At 39.7% G+C, this 20,796-nt stretch overlaps 1 protein-coding gene across 8 annotated transcripts in view; it reads right to left on the bottom strand.

Annotated features, from left to right (window-relative positions):
* Positions 1 to 20,796, bottom strand: part of TTC3 (tetratricopeptide repeat domain 3) — an 88,764-nt gene that overhangs the window by 65,141 nt on the left and 2,827 nt on the right. For 5 of the 8 annotated variants that reach the window (XM_090060609.1, XM_090060576.1, XM_090060566.1 and 2 more), the window contains exons 2-11: positions 18,397 to 18,485; positions 14,667 to 14,718; positions 12,879 to 13,032; positions 12,333 to 12,420; positions 9,451 to 9,504; positions 7,653 to 7,776; positions 5,476 to 5,561; positions 4,425 to 4,519; positions 1,797 to 1,859; positions 892 to 946 (exon numbers count right to left, since the gene is read on the bottom strand). In XM_090060609.1, coding sequence (XP_089916735.1) covers positions 892 to 946; positions 1,797 to 1,859; positions 4,425 to 4,519; positions 5,476 to 5,561; positions 7,653 to 7,776; positions 9,451 to 9,504; positions 12,333 to 12,420; positions 12,879 to 13,032; positions 14,667 to 14,718; positions 18,397 to 18,474 — 849 coding nt within the window. In that variant the 5' untranslated portion in view covers positions 18,475 to 18,485. Of the gene's footprint in view, positions 1 to 891; positions 947 to 1,796; positions 1,860 to 4,424; positions 4,520 to 5,475; positions 5,562 to 7,652; positions 7,777 to 9,450; positions 9,505 to 12,332; positions 12,421 to 12,878; positions 13,033 to 14,666; positions 14,719 to 18,396; positions 18,486 to 20,796 lie in introns of those variants that run through there. The other 3 variants (XM_090060581.1, XM_090060599.1, XM_090060591.1) reach the window with 3 other exon arrangements.

The following is a 20,796-nucleotide window of genomic DNA, read 5'->3' as shown; positions in this document are numbered from 1 at the left end:
GGCATATGAAGCATTATAATATCATATCACACTAAGTTTTTAAAATATATCAAATGTTCCCACTGCTTTCTTTATACTTAAAAAAATTAAAAAAAAAAAAAATGCACCTAATACTATACTAACTCTTATTCCCCACACCCTTTACAAAAATTCTTGGCCCATGAGAGGATGTTCTGCTTTCACTTAAGCCGAGGAGAGAACACTGCCTCTGTAAGAATCAGGGCCTTAGATCAGGTGGGCTAAATAAAAAAAAAAAAAAGTCATACTACCATATACTAAAATTTAGTTAAGGGGTGCAGCAAATGGAAATGAAACAATCAAACTATATTCCAGTCTCAGATCCTAAATTTACTGAACACATAAGCCATACCAATATTTAAGCAAGGTTTTACATGCAATACTTAACCTTTAAGCAAGCCCTAACAGTCAACATGCTTTCCAATGGATATAGTGAGTTCAGCTGGCCAGGTCTCTGTCATGCCACCGGGGTTCAATTAGTTGTTTTGTTTTTTTCCCCCCTATGTGTTGCTCTTCCCCAAATGTAAGAATATATAAAAAACCTAGGAAAAATACTTATAATTTTCTTCTGTATGTCCCAGATACAGTTATGTCAAAATATGCATAATCATCTATCACAGTGGTCATTTTTGTGTTTGGCAGCTGTCTGCAATCTGTTGCTTTGGACTGCTAGACCACATCCTATTTTAATTTTTTGCTGAGATGAGTTATAACAAGTCACCCTAGATTGTGACTCACTGGCTTTGTGTTTAGTGGTGTTAGTTATGTCAAAACACAAAATGGTGTTGCTTATGCTAAGCTGGCTGCCAGGCCTACACCCAATATATTTTGGTTGGAACAGTAAGTAGAACTGTCAAATTATATTAAACTAACCTTTGGCCAACTAGGCTTCAAAATAATGGCCCTTTTTCCATCACCAAGGGCTCTCCTTGAAAGAAATGGAAAAAGAAAGTAAGTATTATTTTTATTTAATTACTGTTTTATTATTTGTTATTTTTTACCAGGGCTCAACTGTGCTAGGCACTGAATACACATAACAAGGAGACAAGCCTTACCCCAAATAATTTTGATCAAAGTTGTGCATAGCAAATTTACATGACAAAGCAACAAGAAATAATACTTGTTAACCTAAGTACAGCATTACTAGCTCTGAGTTTCACACAGAGTTCATTAGAGACTTTATACTGAAACAGTTCAATAAAAAGTAAAACCGATTAAAGAAGGCCTAGGGTAGAACTGGAGGACAGGAAGTCCAAACAGTAGTGATAAACAGTACATTCAGTTAAATTTAGAGATGTGTAGAAAAAGGGAAATTGGACAGTCAAAACAAGTACGGTCACCAAATCATGCTTGTATTGTACATAAAGAGAGTATGTGCAAGAAGTTAGAGAGGGGTTATGAGACATCAAGAAAACGTGTGTGATCACTCAGTAGGTAAAAGGATTAGAAGTCTAGCATGCGACTTGTAATGATTTTAGGCCCCCTGGGAGAGAGCAGTGAAGATTTATGACAACACTTAAATTTAAAGCTGAATGATAAAGCGTCAGCCCCCTCTTGAGATGCTGGTATAGTTCACATCTATGTCATAGATAGCTTAGCTATCTGTAGACAACTTCTTATCTAGTTCCCTTGATGCTGTGTCACGACCGCTTCAGAAAATCAAGTCTACATGTTTAAGGCATTAAAACATTATTTTACTAAGTATATTATCAATTTACAATTCATGATTAAAAGGAGACCTCAACATTTCAGATCCTAAAAAAAAAATATTTACTTACCTGTATTCTCCAGTGATAAGAAAACAGAGAGCCCGATTACTGTAAAGAAGATGGTTTTCAGGGCTACAAAGTATAAAAGAAACCCCCAAAAACATTATTATATGCAAGACAAACAAAATTAATTACCTTAAAGAGCTTTAATTCATTTCCTCGATATATTCAAAACTATACATCTAAACAATAATGCAGCTACTTAACTTAATCAAATATCATACTGTTTTCAAGTCAATGCACTAATCACGTTTATCAAGTTAGTCATGTGGTGTAACGATCTTCAGGTTCTGGGCCCATGTATGCATCTCAGCCAATTCAAACTACTCATTTCAAAAGTCAAACTAGAAGAATTAAGAAAAGTTTAAAATACCTAACTGCTGCCACCTTCTCCTTAAGTACTAGAAGCAATTCATAGCTAAATTTGTGGGTCAACTGTTGATTCTAGCTCAGCTGAAATCTCTATGCAGCAGATTAATATTGAATATTTTTTTTTTTTTTTTTTTTTTTTTACTTGAAAGAGAAAAACTAGCCTTAAGTTCTAGATCACAACGTCAAACATATAGGCCACAGTTTAGATCAGTGGTCACCAACGAGTCAATCTTGATCAACTAGTCGACTGTGGAGCCTCTGACATTCTTTCAGTCTGTTAGAGGCTCCACATTCAGGAGCAGCAGGACCCATGTGGCTGGGCTGAGCCATGCTCCCTGCCAGCCAGGCTGGGCTGGGTGAGTGGGGTCAGAACCCTGGTGGCTTGTCTGGGAGGCAGAACTGGGGCAGTGCAGTAGATCCTGGGGTGCCAAAAAGTGATCTTCACCATAAAGAGTTTGAGGACCACTGATTTAGATCTAGCTGGCTGAGCTGTTTCTCCTCATTTGTGAGACTCCTAAGAGAGCTAAAAATTGAGGGGCAGGGCAAGAAGGGGCAGGGCCTGCCACCAAAATGCAGGGGTACAGTATCAGTGGCAAAAAGGGAGTAACAGATGCATTAACCTTCAGAGTTCCTGATTCTGCTCACCCCATGTCTCAACTAGAACCAGGTAGATATTTTGGCAACCCAATGTTTAGTGGCAAGTTCATAATAAGTTAGTGTTATAGACTAAATACTGTATTCACACAAACATGTGCTTTCATTTTACATGCAGATTCCTCATATAAAAACATGCCTGTAAAAGTTTCCAGATGCTTTTATGATAAACTGCCTACACCAAAGAATTAACAAAAAAGATCCCATTATCATATACCAGCTGTTACCAACACTAAGATTACTAGCGTAGGTGGCTGTCATTCTTAATGGCATTTTTTGTTTTGTTTTGGTTTTTAGTTGTAGTGTGCCCTGTTTTCCTGCTTACCACAGTGAATAAACACTTACCATAGTGAAGGTTACTGTGGAAGGCAGAAGAATAATTTATTTTAAAACTTGGTCTTGAATTGGTGTTAACATTTTGGGATTTTTTGTAAAAAATCATTAATATAGGAAAGGCTAAATGTCTTATACAAAAGAACATACAATATACAGCGCAAAACTGCTGAACTTAAAGCATGTTCTTGGACAGGTTTTTTGTTTTTTTTAATTGGGTATCTCATCTTCAGGGATCCAGGTTCTCCATTTCCCATGGAAAAAATGTGGATTTTCCCTTTTGACTAGGAAAAACATGGATTTCTCATTTTAGTGCAGAAATACACAGATTTCCCACTTTTGCAAAAAGCTCTCTGCAGGCTGGCAAATGTGCATGTACTTGGCCGCCAGGCAGCCTGGAAAGCTCCTTGCAACTCTGAGCCCTGTGCTGCCTTGGCAAAGCTCCCCCCACCCACCCGGCTGCAGCAGGGGCAGCATGGCAGAGTTGTGCCCCGCACTGCTACCAAATGGGCACCTTGTTAGGGTGGCACAGGGCTTGAAGCAGCAAGGAGCTTCCCTGCCTGTCCCTGTTCTGCCCTGCTGCACCAGGTCCCACCCACTGGGCTACAGAGGCCGCTGGGGGGTGGGGGGGGAGGGCAGCAGGGCAGGGGGCCCAAGCCCACACATGCCTAGCTTCCTCCCTCTCCACCCCCACCCTGGGCTCTGCTCTGGCTGTGCTGCCCATGGAGGAGGGGAAGCAGGGCTCGATGCTGTGCTCCCTGCTCAAGCTGTGGCAGCCAGGGCTCAGGCACCGCTGCGGAGGTCAAGGGGATGCAGAGCTGGGTCCCTAGCCCTATAGCCCTGGCAGCTAGGAGTCCCTCTGGCAGGTTTGGAGGGGCAGGGGAGTAAGGGACCTGGACCTGTGTTCTGGTGAGTGAAGGGGGGTAGAGGGCGATCTGATTTTCCATGATAAAAAACCCAAAAAGCAAACGCCAAAATTTAAAGGCATCTAGAATTTATTTTATTATAGTGATTAAGGCACTGGTAAGCTTCCAAATTGCTTTTAAATTGTAAATATAAATCAAGAAAATATTGTGTTCAGCAGATACCTATATACATGGTGGTGTTTCATTTTAATCATGGATTTTTAAATCAGAGAATTTGTGATTTTTTTAATTTAGAGAAAACGAGGATCCCTGCTGATCTTTAACCAGGGACAAAAAAAAAAATCAGTACAATCCTAAAAAAGTTGAAAGTGCAAAATATAAAAATGATCCAGCTACTTGAATTTGTTCTTACCAATATTCTATGGCTTTAGTGTAGAAGATTATAGCATAGTTCCAGTTCGTTTGGGAAAACTCACTATTTCCTCTTTTTTTCATAAATTCACTTTCCTGCAAGGTTAAGAAAAGAAAAGAAAAAAAAAAACATATAGCCAGTCAGAATTTAAGTCAGCTATCATGAGAAATACAAAAGGCATTAAATGATAAGCCTCCTGTCTGCTTGTATAGGGAATGCTGAGTGTACTCATAAATCGATTTAAGGGTAAGAGTAGTAATCCAAATTCTATCTGTGGAATTGAAATGAAAAATTGTTCCACTTCTTACACTGCAGGTACTGTCAACTTCTCACTCACTTTGCTTACATGGGGAGAACTGATTAGTCCCAGGGTCAGAAGCGTATCGCATGTGAATGCTAGGCAGACTTCAGTGGCTCTGACAGCAGGGGATTTTGCAGACACCCGTCCTGGGGCCAGGCAATGAGGAGCTGCATTAAGGATGGAGAGTTGGGAGCTGTGCCCATGCTGCTGCCTCTTCTCCCTGCTCTCTGGCTGCATTGAAAGTGTAGCTTCCAGTTGCCTGGCTCAGGCCTGGGCAAAGCCTCCAAGCCCACATCATACTGGAGCCAGGTTTCTCTAGGCCCTAAGAAACAGACTAGAAATTTTAAATCAGCCACCAAACTGAGCTGCTTCAACTTTTATCAACTGGCCTTGGTTGAGTAAGGGACTAGGCCAGGGGGAAGAGATGGAACACAACAAACCCATTCAACATGTCCCCTGCACTAGAAAAAGTGTTGGGCCAGAAGCACACAGGAGCATCTAAAAGGCACAGATCAGAATAAAGAAAGCAGCCTTAAAGCACTGACTTGAGCTTTCTGGAAAAGATGTAAGGCCCTCATGGATAAACAGGGTAGACATTGTAACAAATAATATTTCATTTATTACGGTATGGATCCTATGAATGTTACTTGTCTGGCCAACTACTTCCACATAGATTTCTAAAAGGTCCAACTATCCCAAACTACTTTCTGCTTAAAACAAAATGCATAGTACTTCAGAGCTTTGTCCTACCCTTTTACAGTTTTCACAACTTTGAGCTTCGAACTCTTCAACTAAGTTGCAATCTTCCAATGCAACCCTAGTTATATGATTTTTGTCTGTATGCAGAGATAGGACAAAAAGAAAACCCAAGTGATTAAGACAGAAATTAGGTTTTTTACATCCAAAAATAACAGTATATCCTAACAACAACAACTGTTATTGTTAAACCAAAAATAGCCAGGCACACGAAAATAAAATTTTTCATATGCCAGGATTTGCCAGGTTTTGTTTTTTATCTTCCTCAACATGAACAGTAAAAAATAGCCAAGAGTAAACAAAAGATATCCAAAAGAATATATATGCCTCCAATTCAGGACAAACATTTTAGGTTCCCATTCTAAGTATTTAAATCTGTTCCTAATTTCAAGAATGTGAACAGCCTTATTCAAGAAAGATACATTTACATTTGTTACATTCTTAACAGCATTGTTGGATCAAGGCCTAAATGATACTCCCTTTGAACCAAAGCCCAACTCTTGCTATTCCTATAAAAAATAAAATACATACAAGCAATTAACCAGATGTCAATGCCTATTGATGCCACGCAGTTTTTTCTATTATTAAAATGGGCATTATATTCCTTACTATATTTGAATATTTATTTAAAAGTACAACTAAACTTACTAAACAAATCAGATAAATACTTTAACTAGCTCTATTCACGATAACATTACAAACAGGTATCAATATCTTAACTTTCACATTCATGTGGTAAGTTGTACAGAAATTAACAGTTCCATTAATCCTTTTCCTTCAATGCCTGTAATCTAGTCCAATATTTGATTGTTACGCAAGTCTCATGGGATGGAAATGTCCTTCACTGCAACACTGTAAAATAGCTCTACTGTATCCACTTTTTAAACCGCAGCTTTTGGTAACAAAGGGAGTGGCCAAATGACAAGTAGTGGAGGACAGTCCTAAACAAATCTTTGGAAGTCATTACATGCCAATTGTTTACTCATTTTTTAAAATTTTAGTAATTCCTACAGATTGTTCATGGTTTCATGATGTGGAAATGTTGTCCCCTAATGGCAAATGTGTTACTCATACACGTAAAACAACACTGAACTTTCACAGAAAGAGGCAGTTTCATGAGATACACGATTGCAGAAATTCTGGTTTCTCCAGTAATAAGCCAGTCTCTAAATGTTTTCAGCTTGACCTGACTTCTCAATAGTTCCTAATAAAACCATAATTTTGAGATACCTTAATCTAAGTTTATCAAATTGGCAAGCTTCTGGGTATTAAATGTTTACTGTACTTTTTGGAAACTGCTTCTTTATATTTAAATATAAACCAACTGTTTTCTTTAAAGATGAAAAAAAAGTTGACCTGCCTTATTTCCTTTACTTGTCATTTTGGAATAGAATAAAAGAAAGAATTAGCCAGTATTTTTTCTCTCTGAAGGGAAAAAGGCACCGCAAGCAAAGAAAGAATCAGATTCCAAGGTTAGCGAGGGCGGAATAGCAAATGTTTATTTTTTCTACAGCAGAAAATATTGCACCACTGATGGCTGTAGCAACAGGTATATTAAATCCCAGGAAAAAAAAACAAAACAAAACAAAACAAAAAAAACACAAACAACCCAGACATCTCAAAGGAAAAAGTACAAAGCTGTGTTTTCAGATGTAGACCAACTGACAAAAATTGAAGGAAAAAAAAAAACCATATGCAGCCCACGTCCCAGACTTCCAGTACCATGTATAACTGTGGGTCCAGTTCCAGGCTGGCCCCAGGAGCTAGTGTATGCTGTGTGTCAGCTGAATGCAGTGCCTGACAGGGGGGAGAAAAAGCAGGGGGGGGGGGGGGGGGGGGGGGGGAAGGTAGAGGGAATATGGGGTCAGTTGCAGCCCAGCATGCAGACTGGCTCAGGGATGCGCATCCAAGCCTACCACCTCTGATTCCAGGAGCCACATGCAATCCATAATAGACATTGTTGATGAAAAGACTTCAAAACACCTGTACAGAAGCAGAATGCACTATTTTGGTGGCATCCATATGTGCAAAGACTTAGCGCAACTGCTCTGAACTGAAAATCATTCTAACTTTTTCTGGGTGCTTCAACCAGTTCAGACTTCTAAGAAACATACAGGATTCAGACAAACTACTTTACAACTAGTTGTTGTTCTAAAAATGTTTATACTTACATTCAGCAAAGAAAACTTCAAGGGGAGGCCAACAGTAATCACCAAGCTTTTTTAACTTCTCTAGAACACTGAATTCACCTGTGTATTTTACCCAATCGAGGGCATCCCCAACATCAAAGACTTTCTTTCAAAAAGAAGGGAGAAATTAGAGTCAGCATCTAGACTTTGTGTATCCCATGAGAGTAAATCACCTAAATTGTTTGCAACATGATATAAAAGCAACAAATGTATACAATTTCTGTAACACAGTTGTACAATGTAGCTCCTCACATAAATGAGAGGCAAGGGCAATCTGTCCACTGCCTTGGCTGTTGTTTGCAAAAATAAGTGTAACAGTTCCATAAACACTTCACTTCTACAGACCACATCAGTCCAGGCACCAAAAAGAAGCTGAGGGAGGATCTCTCTGCTTTATACGACACATATTATTTCTGCATATAAAAATACTGTTGAAGAAACCATCAGTGGTTTCTGGGACAATCTTGGTATGTGTTTTTTGTCCTGATTACTAAGCCAGTTTTGTTCATTTGTACTCTTTGTTGCTGATTGGTACATTGTAGCCTCTCAATTTATCTTGCATCCACCACATTTTAACATTGTCAAATCAGACCCTGGCTGGTGTAAATCAGTTCAATTCTATTGAAGTCAATTTAGAATTACTTTACAGTCTAGCAAGCATGTAATGTTTGATTTCCACCACAAAGTTTCTGAATACCATTCAAGTCATAAGGTTTGATCTATAAAATTTTTCATGGTTTCCAACTATGAAAATGGAGGCAGCACGTAACAAGAAAACTGACTCTTAAGATTCTTATATCTGTAGATAAGGTGATGCAAGTGGAGAGATCTTGATTCTTAAATATGTTTTGGTGTCTTTGTACCTAGAAATCCAAGTTGTTTGATCTACTAACCATGTTCCAAAGCTTCTTCTGAAACAATGGGATTAAGCATAGAATGTCTATTGCCTCAGATAAGCTTTTACCTCTTAAACAAATTTTGTCAACTTAGAATGTTTTTGTGTATTTAAATCCATGCCCTTTCCGACACAATGACAAAATACAAGCAATAAGGCAGATGTGCCTATTCCAATTTCTCCTGCTATTAAAAGCAACCATACTATGGGTTTTCAAAACACCAATAATTTATTCTGAGTGTTACTTACACAAGATGTCAAACTGGAAAAATACTTGGAAGTGACATGCAAAAGAAAAACAACATCCATGCAACAAAATCCCGAGAATTAGTCTTCCAAGAAGGAAGTTCTGTACCAACAAGTGAGTCTAGCTTTCACATACTCATGTAACATGCATTTAATAAACACACAGCTTTGGATATCTTAAAAGAGAAGAATTCTACAGTAAAAACTGTTGTGTCTGGCACCTGATTTACTGGTATGCTCTATTAACTGGCATGCAAGCTGACATGGCAAAAGCGAAACCGGAAGTTCTGCTTCTGGTTTCACCGAGTCCCACTTCGGGCCACAGCAAATTTATTGATAAATTAATAAAGTTTGCATGTAATCCAGTATCACTGGAAGGGATTGTTCTCTCTAGGATGTACAGGGCAGGGGCGAGAGGCATGGGAAGGGCAGCATGACGCCTGTCCTCTGGCACACTGACGCACCAGATGCAGCAGGAGGCAGGCAAAGACGCCTCTCAGGTAACTGGCATATTTGGTTATTTGGCACGCCCCATTTCCCATGGGTGCCAGATACAGAGCTTTTGCTATAGTTGTATTAATACACACTCAAAAAAAAAAAAAAAGAAAGAAAGAAAGAAAGAAAGTTGAACCAACGTACATTTTCTATTCTTGTACCGATTCTTAATATGCCATTGATAAAAAATGGATCATTCTGGAAGAGAAAAGAGCACACAAAACAAAGTTACAAGGACCTTCCTCCCTAGCTATTTGGATTTGATTTTGTTTCTTTTTTCAATTCAAAATGACTCTCTTGATTAAAGTTCAACTGAATGACTTTTTCTACAGCAAGATAAATTTAGACTTTGCTTCTGATTTATTCCAAAATTTCAGGAAGTCTTCTACTGACATAAGTAAATAGCAGGGAAAATTACAGCTGAAGAGGGACACATGGGATATATATATACACAAAGTACAACACCATGCCATGCAGCTAGCTTTAATTTAAGTACTACAAGCAGTACAGGCATGGTAGGGCAGCACTCCACCTATACAAATATACCCACTCTCTCAACCGGGATAATTAGCAAAGGCTAAAAGCCTTGCTGTCATAGCTATACTATTTCCAGTAGCTCACTTATCTGAGATCTGCAGTTTACTCCACTGTATTATGTAGACATACCCATAGAACCCACTTATGCATTTAGACAAGCTAAATGAGCTTCAACAATCTCTGTAACAGTCTGTACATCAAAAAAAACAATTGATGGCAGCAATTAAAACCTTTCAACTCTGTTGATCTCCCAATACAGTTTACAAACAATGACTCATCTGATTGTGGGAACCAGGTAAATGGCGATGCACATGAAACTGTGATAGAGATACCCAGATATGGAAGATGAGGAAAAAGAAGGAGCACACCCCCTCTTGAGGAAGGAATGGGACCCTTGACATCTGAGAGGAGCTGGGAAGATGCACAGAGTTTCTGAAATAACAGGGGATGAAATGGTGGCACACAGAAAACTTAAGGGAAAGTGGCATAAATAATGAGAAAAAAGGAGCCCCAAGTATGTGAAATGCATTCAACTTACAAAAGCAAAATATCTACTTATGAAATGCCATTTAATAGCAGAGTGGACCAGCAAAATTTTATTTTGGGTTGGACCACCACATTTCAGTAGATAACAAACAGATCTTAAAAAACAAGAAACCCAAAGAATAAAAATATCTAAAATTGGGGTATTAAGGAGTACATCTTTTTCCCTTTCCACCCTCAGTTTTCTTTGCTGATTTCCTTTCTTCTTTACTTTGGTGTCTTCTACTGTTACGCTATTGTTTTAGACGGACTATTAGCCAAAGAGTTTTCAAACAACTTATTATTGAGCACAGACAAAATGAAAATGGTCACACAGAAAGTTCTTCTAATTCAGTCTGCAGGGGAGGAGGATCATTTATCTCACCGACATGATTAGATCATCATCGATACTGCAGTAGTCTTTAAAGGCCTCAACCAGACATCAGAGCCTACTGTTACACACCATGCAAACATATACCATATTTTCAAATCCCACCCCCACTCAAAAAAAAAAAAAAGGCTGGAGATTGGGGTGCATATTTTAAGCAAACAAATATGGTAACAACAGCTTCTGCAGCATGAGCCTCTGCTGGGAAAAGAGAAAGTAACAGTGCACAGAAGGCAGCATAAAGAGCATGTGGGGCTCCGTACTAGCCGTTGGCTGTGGACAATGTGCATGCTCGCTGTGTAAGGAGCACATTAGAGGTTTTGGCATAAGTGCCTCCATCTTGCCTATATTCTCCATTATGTAAAGATTGGAACTGTATGTTGTTGCTGTAAACGTGAAACTAAATAACAGACATTTGGAGTTAAGCTGCAGAAGTGTGGTTAAAAGCAGAATGGGCCAAAAACATTTTTGAATTCCTGCAATAAGACCCTTTGCAGACAAATTTGTTTGGTCAGAAGAGGAAAGGAAGAAGTTAACATATCCAACTGAAACAGCTCAGATTACACAGAGCATAAGATTTTAGATTAGATGGGATAATCTAAACATACCATATTATAGTTTACACGTTAGTAGGAATAATTAACATAACCAAATGTTAAACCAAATATATTAGATGTAGTCTGGCCTATACCTTATCCTCCCAGGTACAAGTATGTTTTTGCATTTCCACCGCCTGATCTAAATGCTAATTCAACTTATGTTTAGTTTTCCAATAAAGTGATTGCCTTGAGAAGAGACAGATGTACTTAGTCTTCATTTTAGGGCCCCATTTGGCAAAACAAGTTCCCTTTGCCCTAATTTGGGGATAGAGAACTTCTCTTCATAATGCGCTGTCCACGGGCAGCAATGCTTTCCCTTCCTCTGGCAGGGGCTTGCACTGGAGAGGCTGTTACTAATTCAGTAAAAGCCTCTGTCTCAGCACCCAGGATTCAGCTCCACTGTATTTCTAAAGCACATCCAAGCCTTGGGTGCTGGAGCAGAGGCTCCAGTTGGGCTGGTCCTCAGCTGACTTGACAGGTGCCCACTAAGCTCAGTTCAGGAAGCATGGCTCAGACAGCAGCACCTCTGGCAGCCTGCAGCTAGGGGGTTAACAGAGGGGCCACAATGTTCTGCACCCCACCCCACCAGTAGCTGCCTGTTTTTTCCCTGGGGAAATAACACACACAAGTATTATCAAGAAAAGAGCTTTCCTTTTACCATCCCGGCTGTCAAAAGCAAAGTGTTTATCTATTTCAGGGCATGAGGTGTGCAAGAACATTTTATAATGAGAACCATGATCCCTGCTCTAATTCAGTCCTTGGAGCCAGTTTTTTTTGCATATATCAGGAAACCTCTGTACTTTCCTTACATAAAACTGTCATAGGTTGACAATCTGCTGGGCTGCACTATCTATTCAATCTGACCAAAACAATTCTCTTCTGCTCATCTAATGTATACTGAAAATTTGTGTTACAGCAAAGTACTAATTAAGCAGTTTATCCCATGCAGAAGTACATACAAGTTAACACACACTACTCACCACAACTTTCTTAGCTAAATCAACAATGTCTTCCAAAACCTCGATGTGCCAGAGTCTTCTCAAACTTAGTTCGCACAGTTGGGAACCACTTAAAAAAAAAAAAAAGTTTTCATTTATTAGAAAGGTCATATTTCCCCTATTGCATGGCTTTAGCTTCTAATACAGTACTTACATTACATCTAAAACAAGACAGTGGTTAAAACCTTAGGACAAGCTCTTGAACATGAGTAAATTAACAGAAAATGCTGAGTGTTCAGCAGTTTCCCAAAAAAATCAGAGCGCTGATTTAAGCATCAAAATACAGATTTTAGAGACAATAGTCAGACAGTTTTTATCTAATAAATTTGTCCCTGCTGTTTAGAAATAAAACTTCTTCATTTATATCTCGTATTGCTCGTGGACAGCCTGGAACATTAATGCAGGCATCTTGAATACTCCTATATCCAAATTATAACTTTCCCTACACCTTATCAAAAGCAAGCAGTTAAATAAAAATTAAACAAATACAACTGAGAGATTAATGAACATGAAAACATCCTTGCTTACCTGTACTCCAAGTGATTATCTGCCACAAACCAATCACTTAACATATGATCGATTCTGAACAGAAGCGGCCAAAAGATGTATTTTTTAACTACATCGCAATATTCTCTCAGTACCTCTACTGGCTTACTGCACCATACAATACAGGGATCAACACCTTAATACAAGAAAAAAAAAAAGATATAAAAACTAAATTACAAAATTCAGACAATTTGATTAATCAAAGTTTAATTAAAGAAATAATTAAAATGTTTCTATTGTATGGATGCATGCATGTAACAAGCTACCTGGAAACAAGGAGAAGCGAAAAATGCAAGTACAGCTGGAGTTCTTGTTCTATAACATCCCAAATAAAATTCCACCCAGAATAGGTGGAAAAATAGGACATTTCAGCTGTGATTATTAGAAACTGCAAATGTTAAGGATGTGGGGGTTGTTTTTCTTTGGGAAAAACGAAATGGAACAATGACAGCTACTTAAAAAAAAAAAATCTCTCCCATGAATTGTGACCACCACCCCTAGCAACAGTTTTAATGACTTCTTGTTAACTCATCTGTCAGGAGAGTGAAAATAAATTCAATCCATGGACTACTGGCCCGTACATCACCTAACATTTCAGCAAACACCCCATGATGAAATTCAAGAATTTGTTGCTTCCTTTTCCAACCAGATCCAGCTTCACCAATAAAGAAGGCTGATTCTATCTGGATTAAGCAATATTGACCAAAAATAACTGACAACTGCTGACAATGAGTAACACACAAACTGCATTCATTAGCTATATCATTACAGAACAGTTCAGCTGATTAGAATATACAAAAAGCCCCATAATTACAGCAGACTTCTTTGCCTGCTGCACAAGCACAGCATCTGACTTCTAAAGCTCTTTATGCTATAGATGAATCTGGATCAGGTCATAAGTATTAGCTTCCTGGCAGTGCTGGGGGCAGCTCCTTTCAGCTGCTACTGTCTATTTCACCACCACTGCTGGACTTGGCCCTGGCCCTGCCTCTAGGCACCCTGGCCCTATCAATCACATGCCCACTGCCAGGGGTACCAGATGGAATCTCCATTGAGACTGGCCCTGGAGCCTCAAGGGAAGGATGTGCTTGGCCAGGCAGATGGGATGGGGCTGTGGTTGGGAAGCGACCGGCATCCAGGAGCAGAACAGATGGGCAGGTGGGGACAGGACTGTGAGGCAATGACAACTTGGGGCCAAGGCCCAAGGCAGACCTGTGATCTACTCACCAGACAGCCCTGTAAGCTGGGGGTTCTGATCCAGCCCAGAACAGCTCACCAAAACTACTTAAGTGGCCCTCCAGCCCAAATAACTGCCCACACCCAAGTTAAGGTCTACTTTGACAAGCCTCTGTGCTCTCTGGCTTTTCCAGTTCCTTACCCTGCTTGACTCTGTTTTTGGATTCCAGCTTGAGAATTTTCCCATGGATCTGGGCATCTAGTTTCCAGACCCTAATCCTGCCTGTGATTAGGACTTTGCTCTGTGGATATGGTAACCTGATCTCAGCCTCCTGAACCCTGACCCAGCATGCGTTTTAAACTGTGTCCCAGAGTTTCCCCCACTGATCTGATAACTCCGACTCAGCATGTGTTTTAAACTATGCCCCTGGCTCCTGCTTTCCTCAGTGGCCAGCCACTAGGCCGACTGCCTACAATCCAGTCCCTTAAAGAAATGAACTTTCATCCTTATACAGAAGGAAGGAAAAAAAAAGTAAAAACTAAAATCCCAAGTAAGGTTTAAAAAACAAAAGAAACAAACTTCTATTTACATACCTGTTTTAAGTTTAAGTTTATTTGAAGAATGCTTTCTAAATTTATCACGAGCCTGAAAGTGAAGCAGTACTTATTTTAGTTTTTGTTATTTTACATCATACAACCACACTCATTACTGTATAAGCCACTGGCAACATAATTCTTTTAAGCAACAGACAGTTAAATTGACGCCAGTTTATATTTAACATGGATAAGGTTCATCCCACCGTCTTTCAGGTGTGGCCATTCCAGAACATCCAGGAAAAATAGTGGCAAACAACTTCGCTATCAAATTATCAAAATGAAAGGAAGCAAGATGAAAGAACTCTGGACACATCCTCAAATGTCCTGCCTATGCTTGCACTATGAATAAAGGCCTTTTATTCAATTTTATATCCTCAACTTTAAGATACCTTTTCTAAGCCTCAATTAGAGGTGGATGAATGTGCCTCCCCAAAAAAACCGCAGTAGTCCCGAGTTGCCTACAGGCCTCCACAGTTCTGAATCCTTTCATGCCTCAAAAACAGATAATCAGACCAAAAATCTCTTTTATCATCATATGCTGCATCACCCACACAGAAAGCCCTTTTGGGTCTAATCTCTTTTATAATTATTGTAAATAGTCAAACAGTCTGTATTATACAGTTTAGTCCAGGAATGGGCAAAATATATCCCACAGGCCAAATCCAGCCCATCAACTGACTGGATCCAACCCATAAGCAGGCACCTGTCAATAGACTGTACAGAGCCCACAGTGCCACCACATCGCTCTGCATGTGACAAGCCCTGCCAACTCTTGCCCTGTTTGGCTCCTCTTCCTGCCCCTGCTGTGCCACTCTGGCTCACAAGTAGCACAGAATATGAACAGCAGCTCTGGGTCGGGGCACCACATACACAGCCAGGCAGTGGGGGGGCAAAATGTAGCTGGGCAGCTCCTGCCCCAGTGCATGGGCTCCAGTTCCAGGCTGCCTTCCATCCATTCAGCCACCTCAGCCTCCCACCTCATCGTGCCAGGTAGGCAGAGTTGGTGGAAGGTGGCAGGGATCTGGAGCCCTGCTCCAGCTGGCTAGGTGTGTGGTGCTCAGCACATGTCCCCACAGCTTCCCCGTGTTATTGGCAGCCCAAGGTGGCATAGCGGGGGCAGGAGGAGCAGCCACTGAAGGCAGGGAGAGGAAAGTAGTACCTAGGTGGCTAAGGCAGCAGCCCTACTGGGACGGCGCACACACTGGCTGGGGCAGTGCTGTCTGGCAGGCCTGGGGCAGCTGCAGGCAGGAACACAGTGTGGGCTACTCCAGGTGGGAGTGAATGGGGCTTGGCCCCATGAGAAGCACCATAGGGGGGCAGCTGTGGGCTGGGTGGAATGGGGGTGGGGGAGAAGGGAGGAGCTAGACAGCACCTGCAACACCCAGGTGAGCTCTGCTGCATGCACCTCATGACCCCCACTTCCCCACCCCACCAGCTCCCAGGACCTAGTCCAAAGGCATTTCCCCCCCCCACACACAATATACAAAAGCAAGACTATTTTGAGCTATGCAATCACCTCTCTATACACTACTAAAAAAACCAACAAAAATCAGGACAAAAATATTTTTTTCAATAAAAATTAAAATGCATGTTATAGCAGATGTCTGATTCTAACGATCTGATTTTTTTTTAAATCTATAATTTGTTAAAATGAAGTCTTCCAAAAGATTTGTGTGCAGCCCTCAACAGCTCACCAAAACTCATTTCAGCTGGAGGGACACTTAATAATTGCCAACCCCTGGTTTAGTCACAGAAAATTATCACCTGGTATGTGAACAAACGTGTTTAAGACATGATACTTCGAAAAAAAATATTTTCAGCCATTAAACTTAGTAAATAGCTAATAAACAATGAATAGTATATTCAGAAATAAAGTACTGTAAGTTTTCTTTATTAATTGAATGCACTTAGACTCAACTACTGGAAAAGCTATGAGAAGATGCAGAGAGGAAAAAAAACCAAACCAAAAACAAAATTTATAAATTTATTGTTACAAAAAATAATATAGTATAGGACTGAACAGTACTATATACATTTTTAAGCAGACAGGAAATGTTTAGGAGTGTCTATTTATTTACTTTTATTTCCCCATGTAGCATTGTACTCTTTCAATATCATAGTAATGGATTTAAAAGTTTCACAATACACCAGCAATGAAAAAATGTTTTAGATTGAGAAGTAATAATAAATCTTTGAATATGCTTTAGAGGACACCTGATTTGTGTGATATAAAAGAGTTTAATAAAAAAAACACAAAAACAAAAACAACAACATAGGAATTTTACATAGTTTTACCATTATTTCAAAGAAAGAGATTTTCTTATGGGGGACAGGAAAGAAAAGAGAGTCAGGAAGCAGACTATGTAATGTATAAGCAGCAGCAGGTCCTTAAGGCTGTATTGTTTTCACAGCTATCTATGCTTTCATGTGCCAGTATACTAAAAGGGACTGGATGCTAAATGGATGGAAATCTTACTACACTTTGGATTTACATACATGCTGAAGTTGGATCCCCATAATTTAAAAGCAGTTTATAAACTGCTTTAATTCCTGTGTGGACATGCATATTGACTTAAGACTGGCTTATATTAATTTAGCCAAATTTAAGGCAAAGTGAGCGTTCACACATAAAGCTGTATCTGTATAAAAGTGGCACCTTCATCAAGTCAAATATGCATAGACTAGGCCTTATTCTTGTTCTCAAAACTCTCTTTGGAGGCCTACAAAATTGAAGTAGCCTATCCTATTATTGTATATAATCTGATTGTGTGTTCGCTAAGGAAAAGTATAATGATGTCCAAACCAGTCCACTCTAAGAGACTGATTAGCTAGGTCTGAGGCATTATATAACATGGAATTGCCTATACCATAGAAACAACCACATCTGATATCAGCTTGACACACGAGATACAATGGCACCTTGCTAAGGCAGAGTTGAAAACAGTCCAATTAGCATAAGCAGAAAAATCTTTTCAAACACTCCTCATTAAAAGGAATGCTGGGAAGGACATCTAGGATGCTTTAATAAAAGATGTGCAAGTTAGTTGCCCCTATACACACTATTGAAATATTCTTTATTCAAACAATGACTGCCTATACAAAAAAGTTTTATTGCTTTAACTGTATTGATAGAGATGATGTCCAAACCCTTGGTACAAAAATACTTCTGTTCCTCTAGCCCAGGAGTATGGAGCCAGTCTACAGGTTAAGCCAGGCCCACAGACCAGCCCATAGAGCTGTCTGGTGACTCATAGAGCATGCACCCTGGACTGGGTGTGTGTTCTGCCTCTGCAGTAAGGACACTGACTTCAGCCCCATGTACCACACACAGCCTGCACAGGTCAGTTGTGGATAAGCACTACATACTACCAGCTCTGGATTCAATGCAGACAAATGGTCTGGTATAGACGTCACATACAGCATGTACCCCAGATCAGCCCCATGCCATGTGCATGTAGCCCATACTAGAGACAAGCAGTACTGAGGTCAGATGATATGGCACCATGGACTAGATGTCTGATACCCCCGATCTAGTTTATTCCAGTATGGAAAAAGGAATAACTTGTGATATATTGATACCAGCTGAGTTGTGCCCACACCATGAATTAGAAAAGCTTAAATATTTCAGTTAAAAAAAAAAATTACATCCCTGTTTATAGACGAGAACTAAATAAGAATTGCCATCAGATACTCAGCCTGTGCTTTACCTATTCATACAGCTACTTACCAGCTGACAACAAGGTTTAATGCAGCCACCATAAAAAGCAATGCCAGCAAACTCTGAGTCAGGTAGAGATTTTTCCATGGTTCATGATCCTAGAAAGCAAAGCCAAAATATATGAAGGAAAAAAAAAAATCACCTGGTATGCATGCCAACTATGTAGTTAGGTAAAGTTAGACAAGCTTTCAAATGTAACACATTCTCTCTCAGGTCTGATTATAAGGCCTGGCTCCTTGTGATTAGACTCGAGAGAGAATGTCTTGCATTCAAAAGCTTGTCTAACTTTATCCCAACTACTTAGCTGGTCCAATAAAAGATATCATCCTAAGAAATCCTTGCCTCTGGCATTTTCTAGAAATTTTAATCCCAAAAAGAAATCAAGTGAGTAAAGGGATTTTCACACGTATTGAAAGAGAACAGCTTTAATCATGAAGAATCTATGCTACAAGTTATTCTGTGGTTTGACACAAAATTTCTACCTGCTCACCCTTCCACCCCCATCCCAAATCAGTCCGGAATACTGTGGAGTGAGGTCCACTGCCAGCAACAAGACAACCTTCAGGGAAAAGACTGGCTGAGGGATCGTGGGGAAAGGCAAGATCCCCAGAGGACAAATTTAACACAAAAGTCATGGAAAGCTTGGTGTCCACATGACACTGAACTAGTTCACAGAGGAACAGTTCAAAATAATACCTGCTTATCTCAATATACTTCTGAAACATTTTAGGAAGGTTAAGCTGTTCTAAACTGGCTTGTATGTCTAGAAGCGAGCAGTTCAAACCACATTTGTCAGTACCTTTTATAACTCTATACACAATGCAACAAAGTTTCCAGTTAGTAAAACAGTTAATGAGAAATACAGGCTGTTCCTGAACCTAATGAAAACTAAATACAAGTGTACTTATTTGGGGCACCTACAAGAGCCCACCTACTCTGACACAAGCTAATCAGCATGCGTCAGAACATAGGTCAGACACCTGTGTAGGTGCCCTGAGTGAGTTCACTTGCAATTAGTATCGAGTCTGCTGGAGCATGATAATTAGAGCTAGAGCTAGTCTGAGTGTGCTAATTAAAGCTCAATTGATGGAGCTGGATGAATTGAGTCTGCTGGAGTGTGTCAATTAGGTTGTCACGTGTATTCAGAGTTCCCATGCTTCAAAATCATGGCGGGAGCAATGCTGAATATACAACATAATGTGGGTGTTCTAATTAGAGAGGCTCTCAGGAGCCACTTAAAAGTGCCGCACCCCCACGCCAGCACATGTAAAGTTCCCCTCAATGACTGAAAACAGGATGCAAGTAAACATTAGGACTAACAAACCAAACTGTAAAAGCATTAGATAAATTTATTTATCTGGGATTGTACATACCCAGGAGACCCCCCTCTACCCACCCCTGCATAACTATGGCTCAAACTATAACTGTTTACACAACATCACAGTGGATTTGATTTAAATCTTATCAATTTAAATCATGGCTGAAATCACTGGGCAGGAAACCTCAATTTAATCATCATAGAAGAAGTGCATCCTTGTTTGATTCATTTAACTTCTTGAAACTTTGCACTTTTAGAGAGTTAAGGGCATGACACTGCATACACAAACTTGCAGAGACAAGAAGGCTGATGGGTAGGTAATCAAGTCTGTTCTCTCTTGTCTCCATATACTGCTGTTAACAAGGAATATTATCGCTGGACACACAAATCCAGGTTGAGAACTATAACTAAATATTACAGAGATGCTTAATGGGATCTTTGACTGAGCACTGAATTGCATTAATCAAGATTAAAAAAAAACCAAACAAACCTCTACCCAATGTATACAGAAGCCTCTGGGAACCCCATAAGATTGGGCCCCTAATATAGTCAACAGCCTGTTCTAAAAAGGTTACATGAATATATTGTCTCAAATAGTATAAGTTATCATTCCTATTCCATGATGATATTTTTAAGCTTTAATGCATCTTAAATTAAAACTATCCATATTAAAAAAAAAAATAATAAAAAAATACAACTAAATAAAAAAAAATTAAATTTAAAAAACTCTTAGTTTAAAAACAGTGTTGATTTTTTTTAATCAACCCTGCATAACAGTACCAGGACTGTTGCCTGGGGTGGCATGGGCATTAAGACAGCTGAAAGCCCAGAAACTGCAAGGTCAAGGCCACAGCAGAAGTACTCGCAACAAGGCCTGTCAGATACCAATGATATCTGTGAATTCTACTAAATACCTTGCACAAGGACACAAAAAGGAAGGTAGGTGCCAGTACTCATTATTTTTGCCCCACATGGGTATTTTGTTTCAGCACTGTACTACCCATCACATTAACAAATAAGCAAGCCCAAAGGGGGCTATATGGCCAGGCTGGTACTGGCCTCTGGCTCTCCTGTTTACGGCAATTTATGAA

This window comes from Crocodylus siamensis, chromosome 1 (assembly GCF_052110815.1).
Source record: "Crocodylus siamensis isolate JL-2025a chromosome 1, ASM5211081v1, whole genome shotgun sequence".
Lineage (NCBI taxonomy): Eukaryota > Metazoa > Chordata > Crocodylia > Crocodylidae > Crocodylus > Crocodylus siamensis.
The sequence above is the reverse complement of the archived record's forward strand: the minus strand, read 5'-3'. Positions and strand labels throughout refer to the sequence as shown.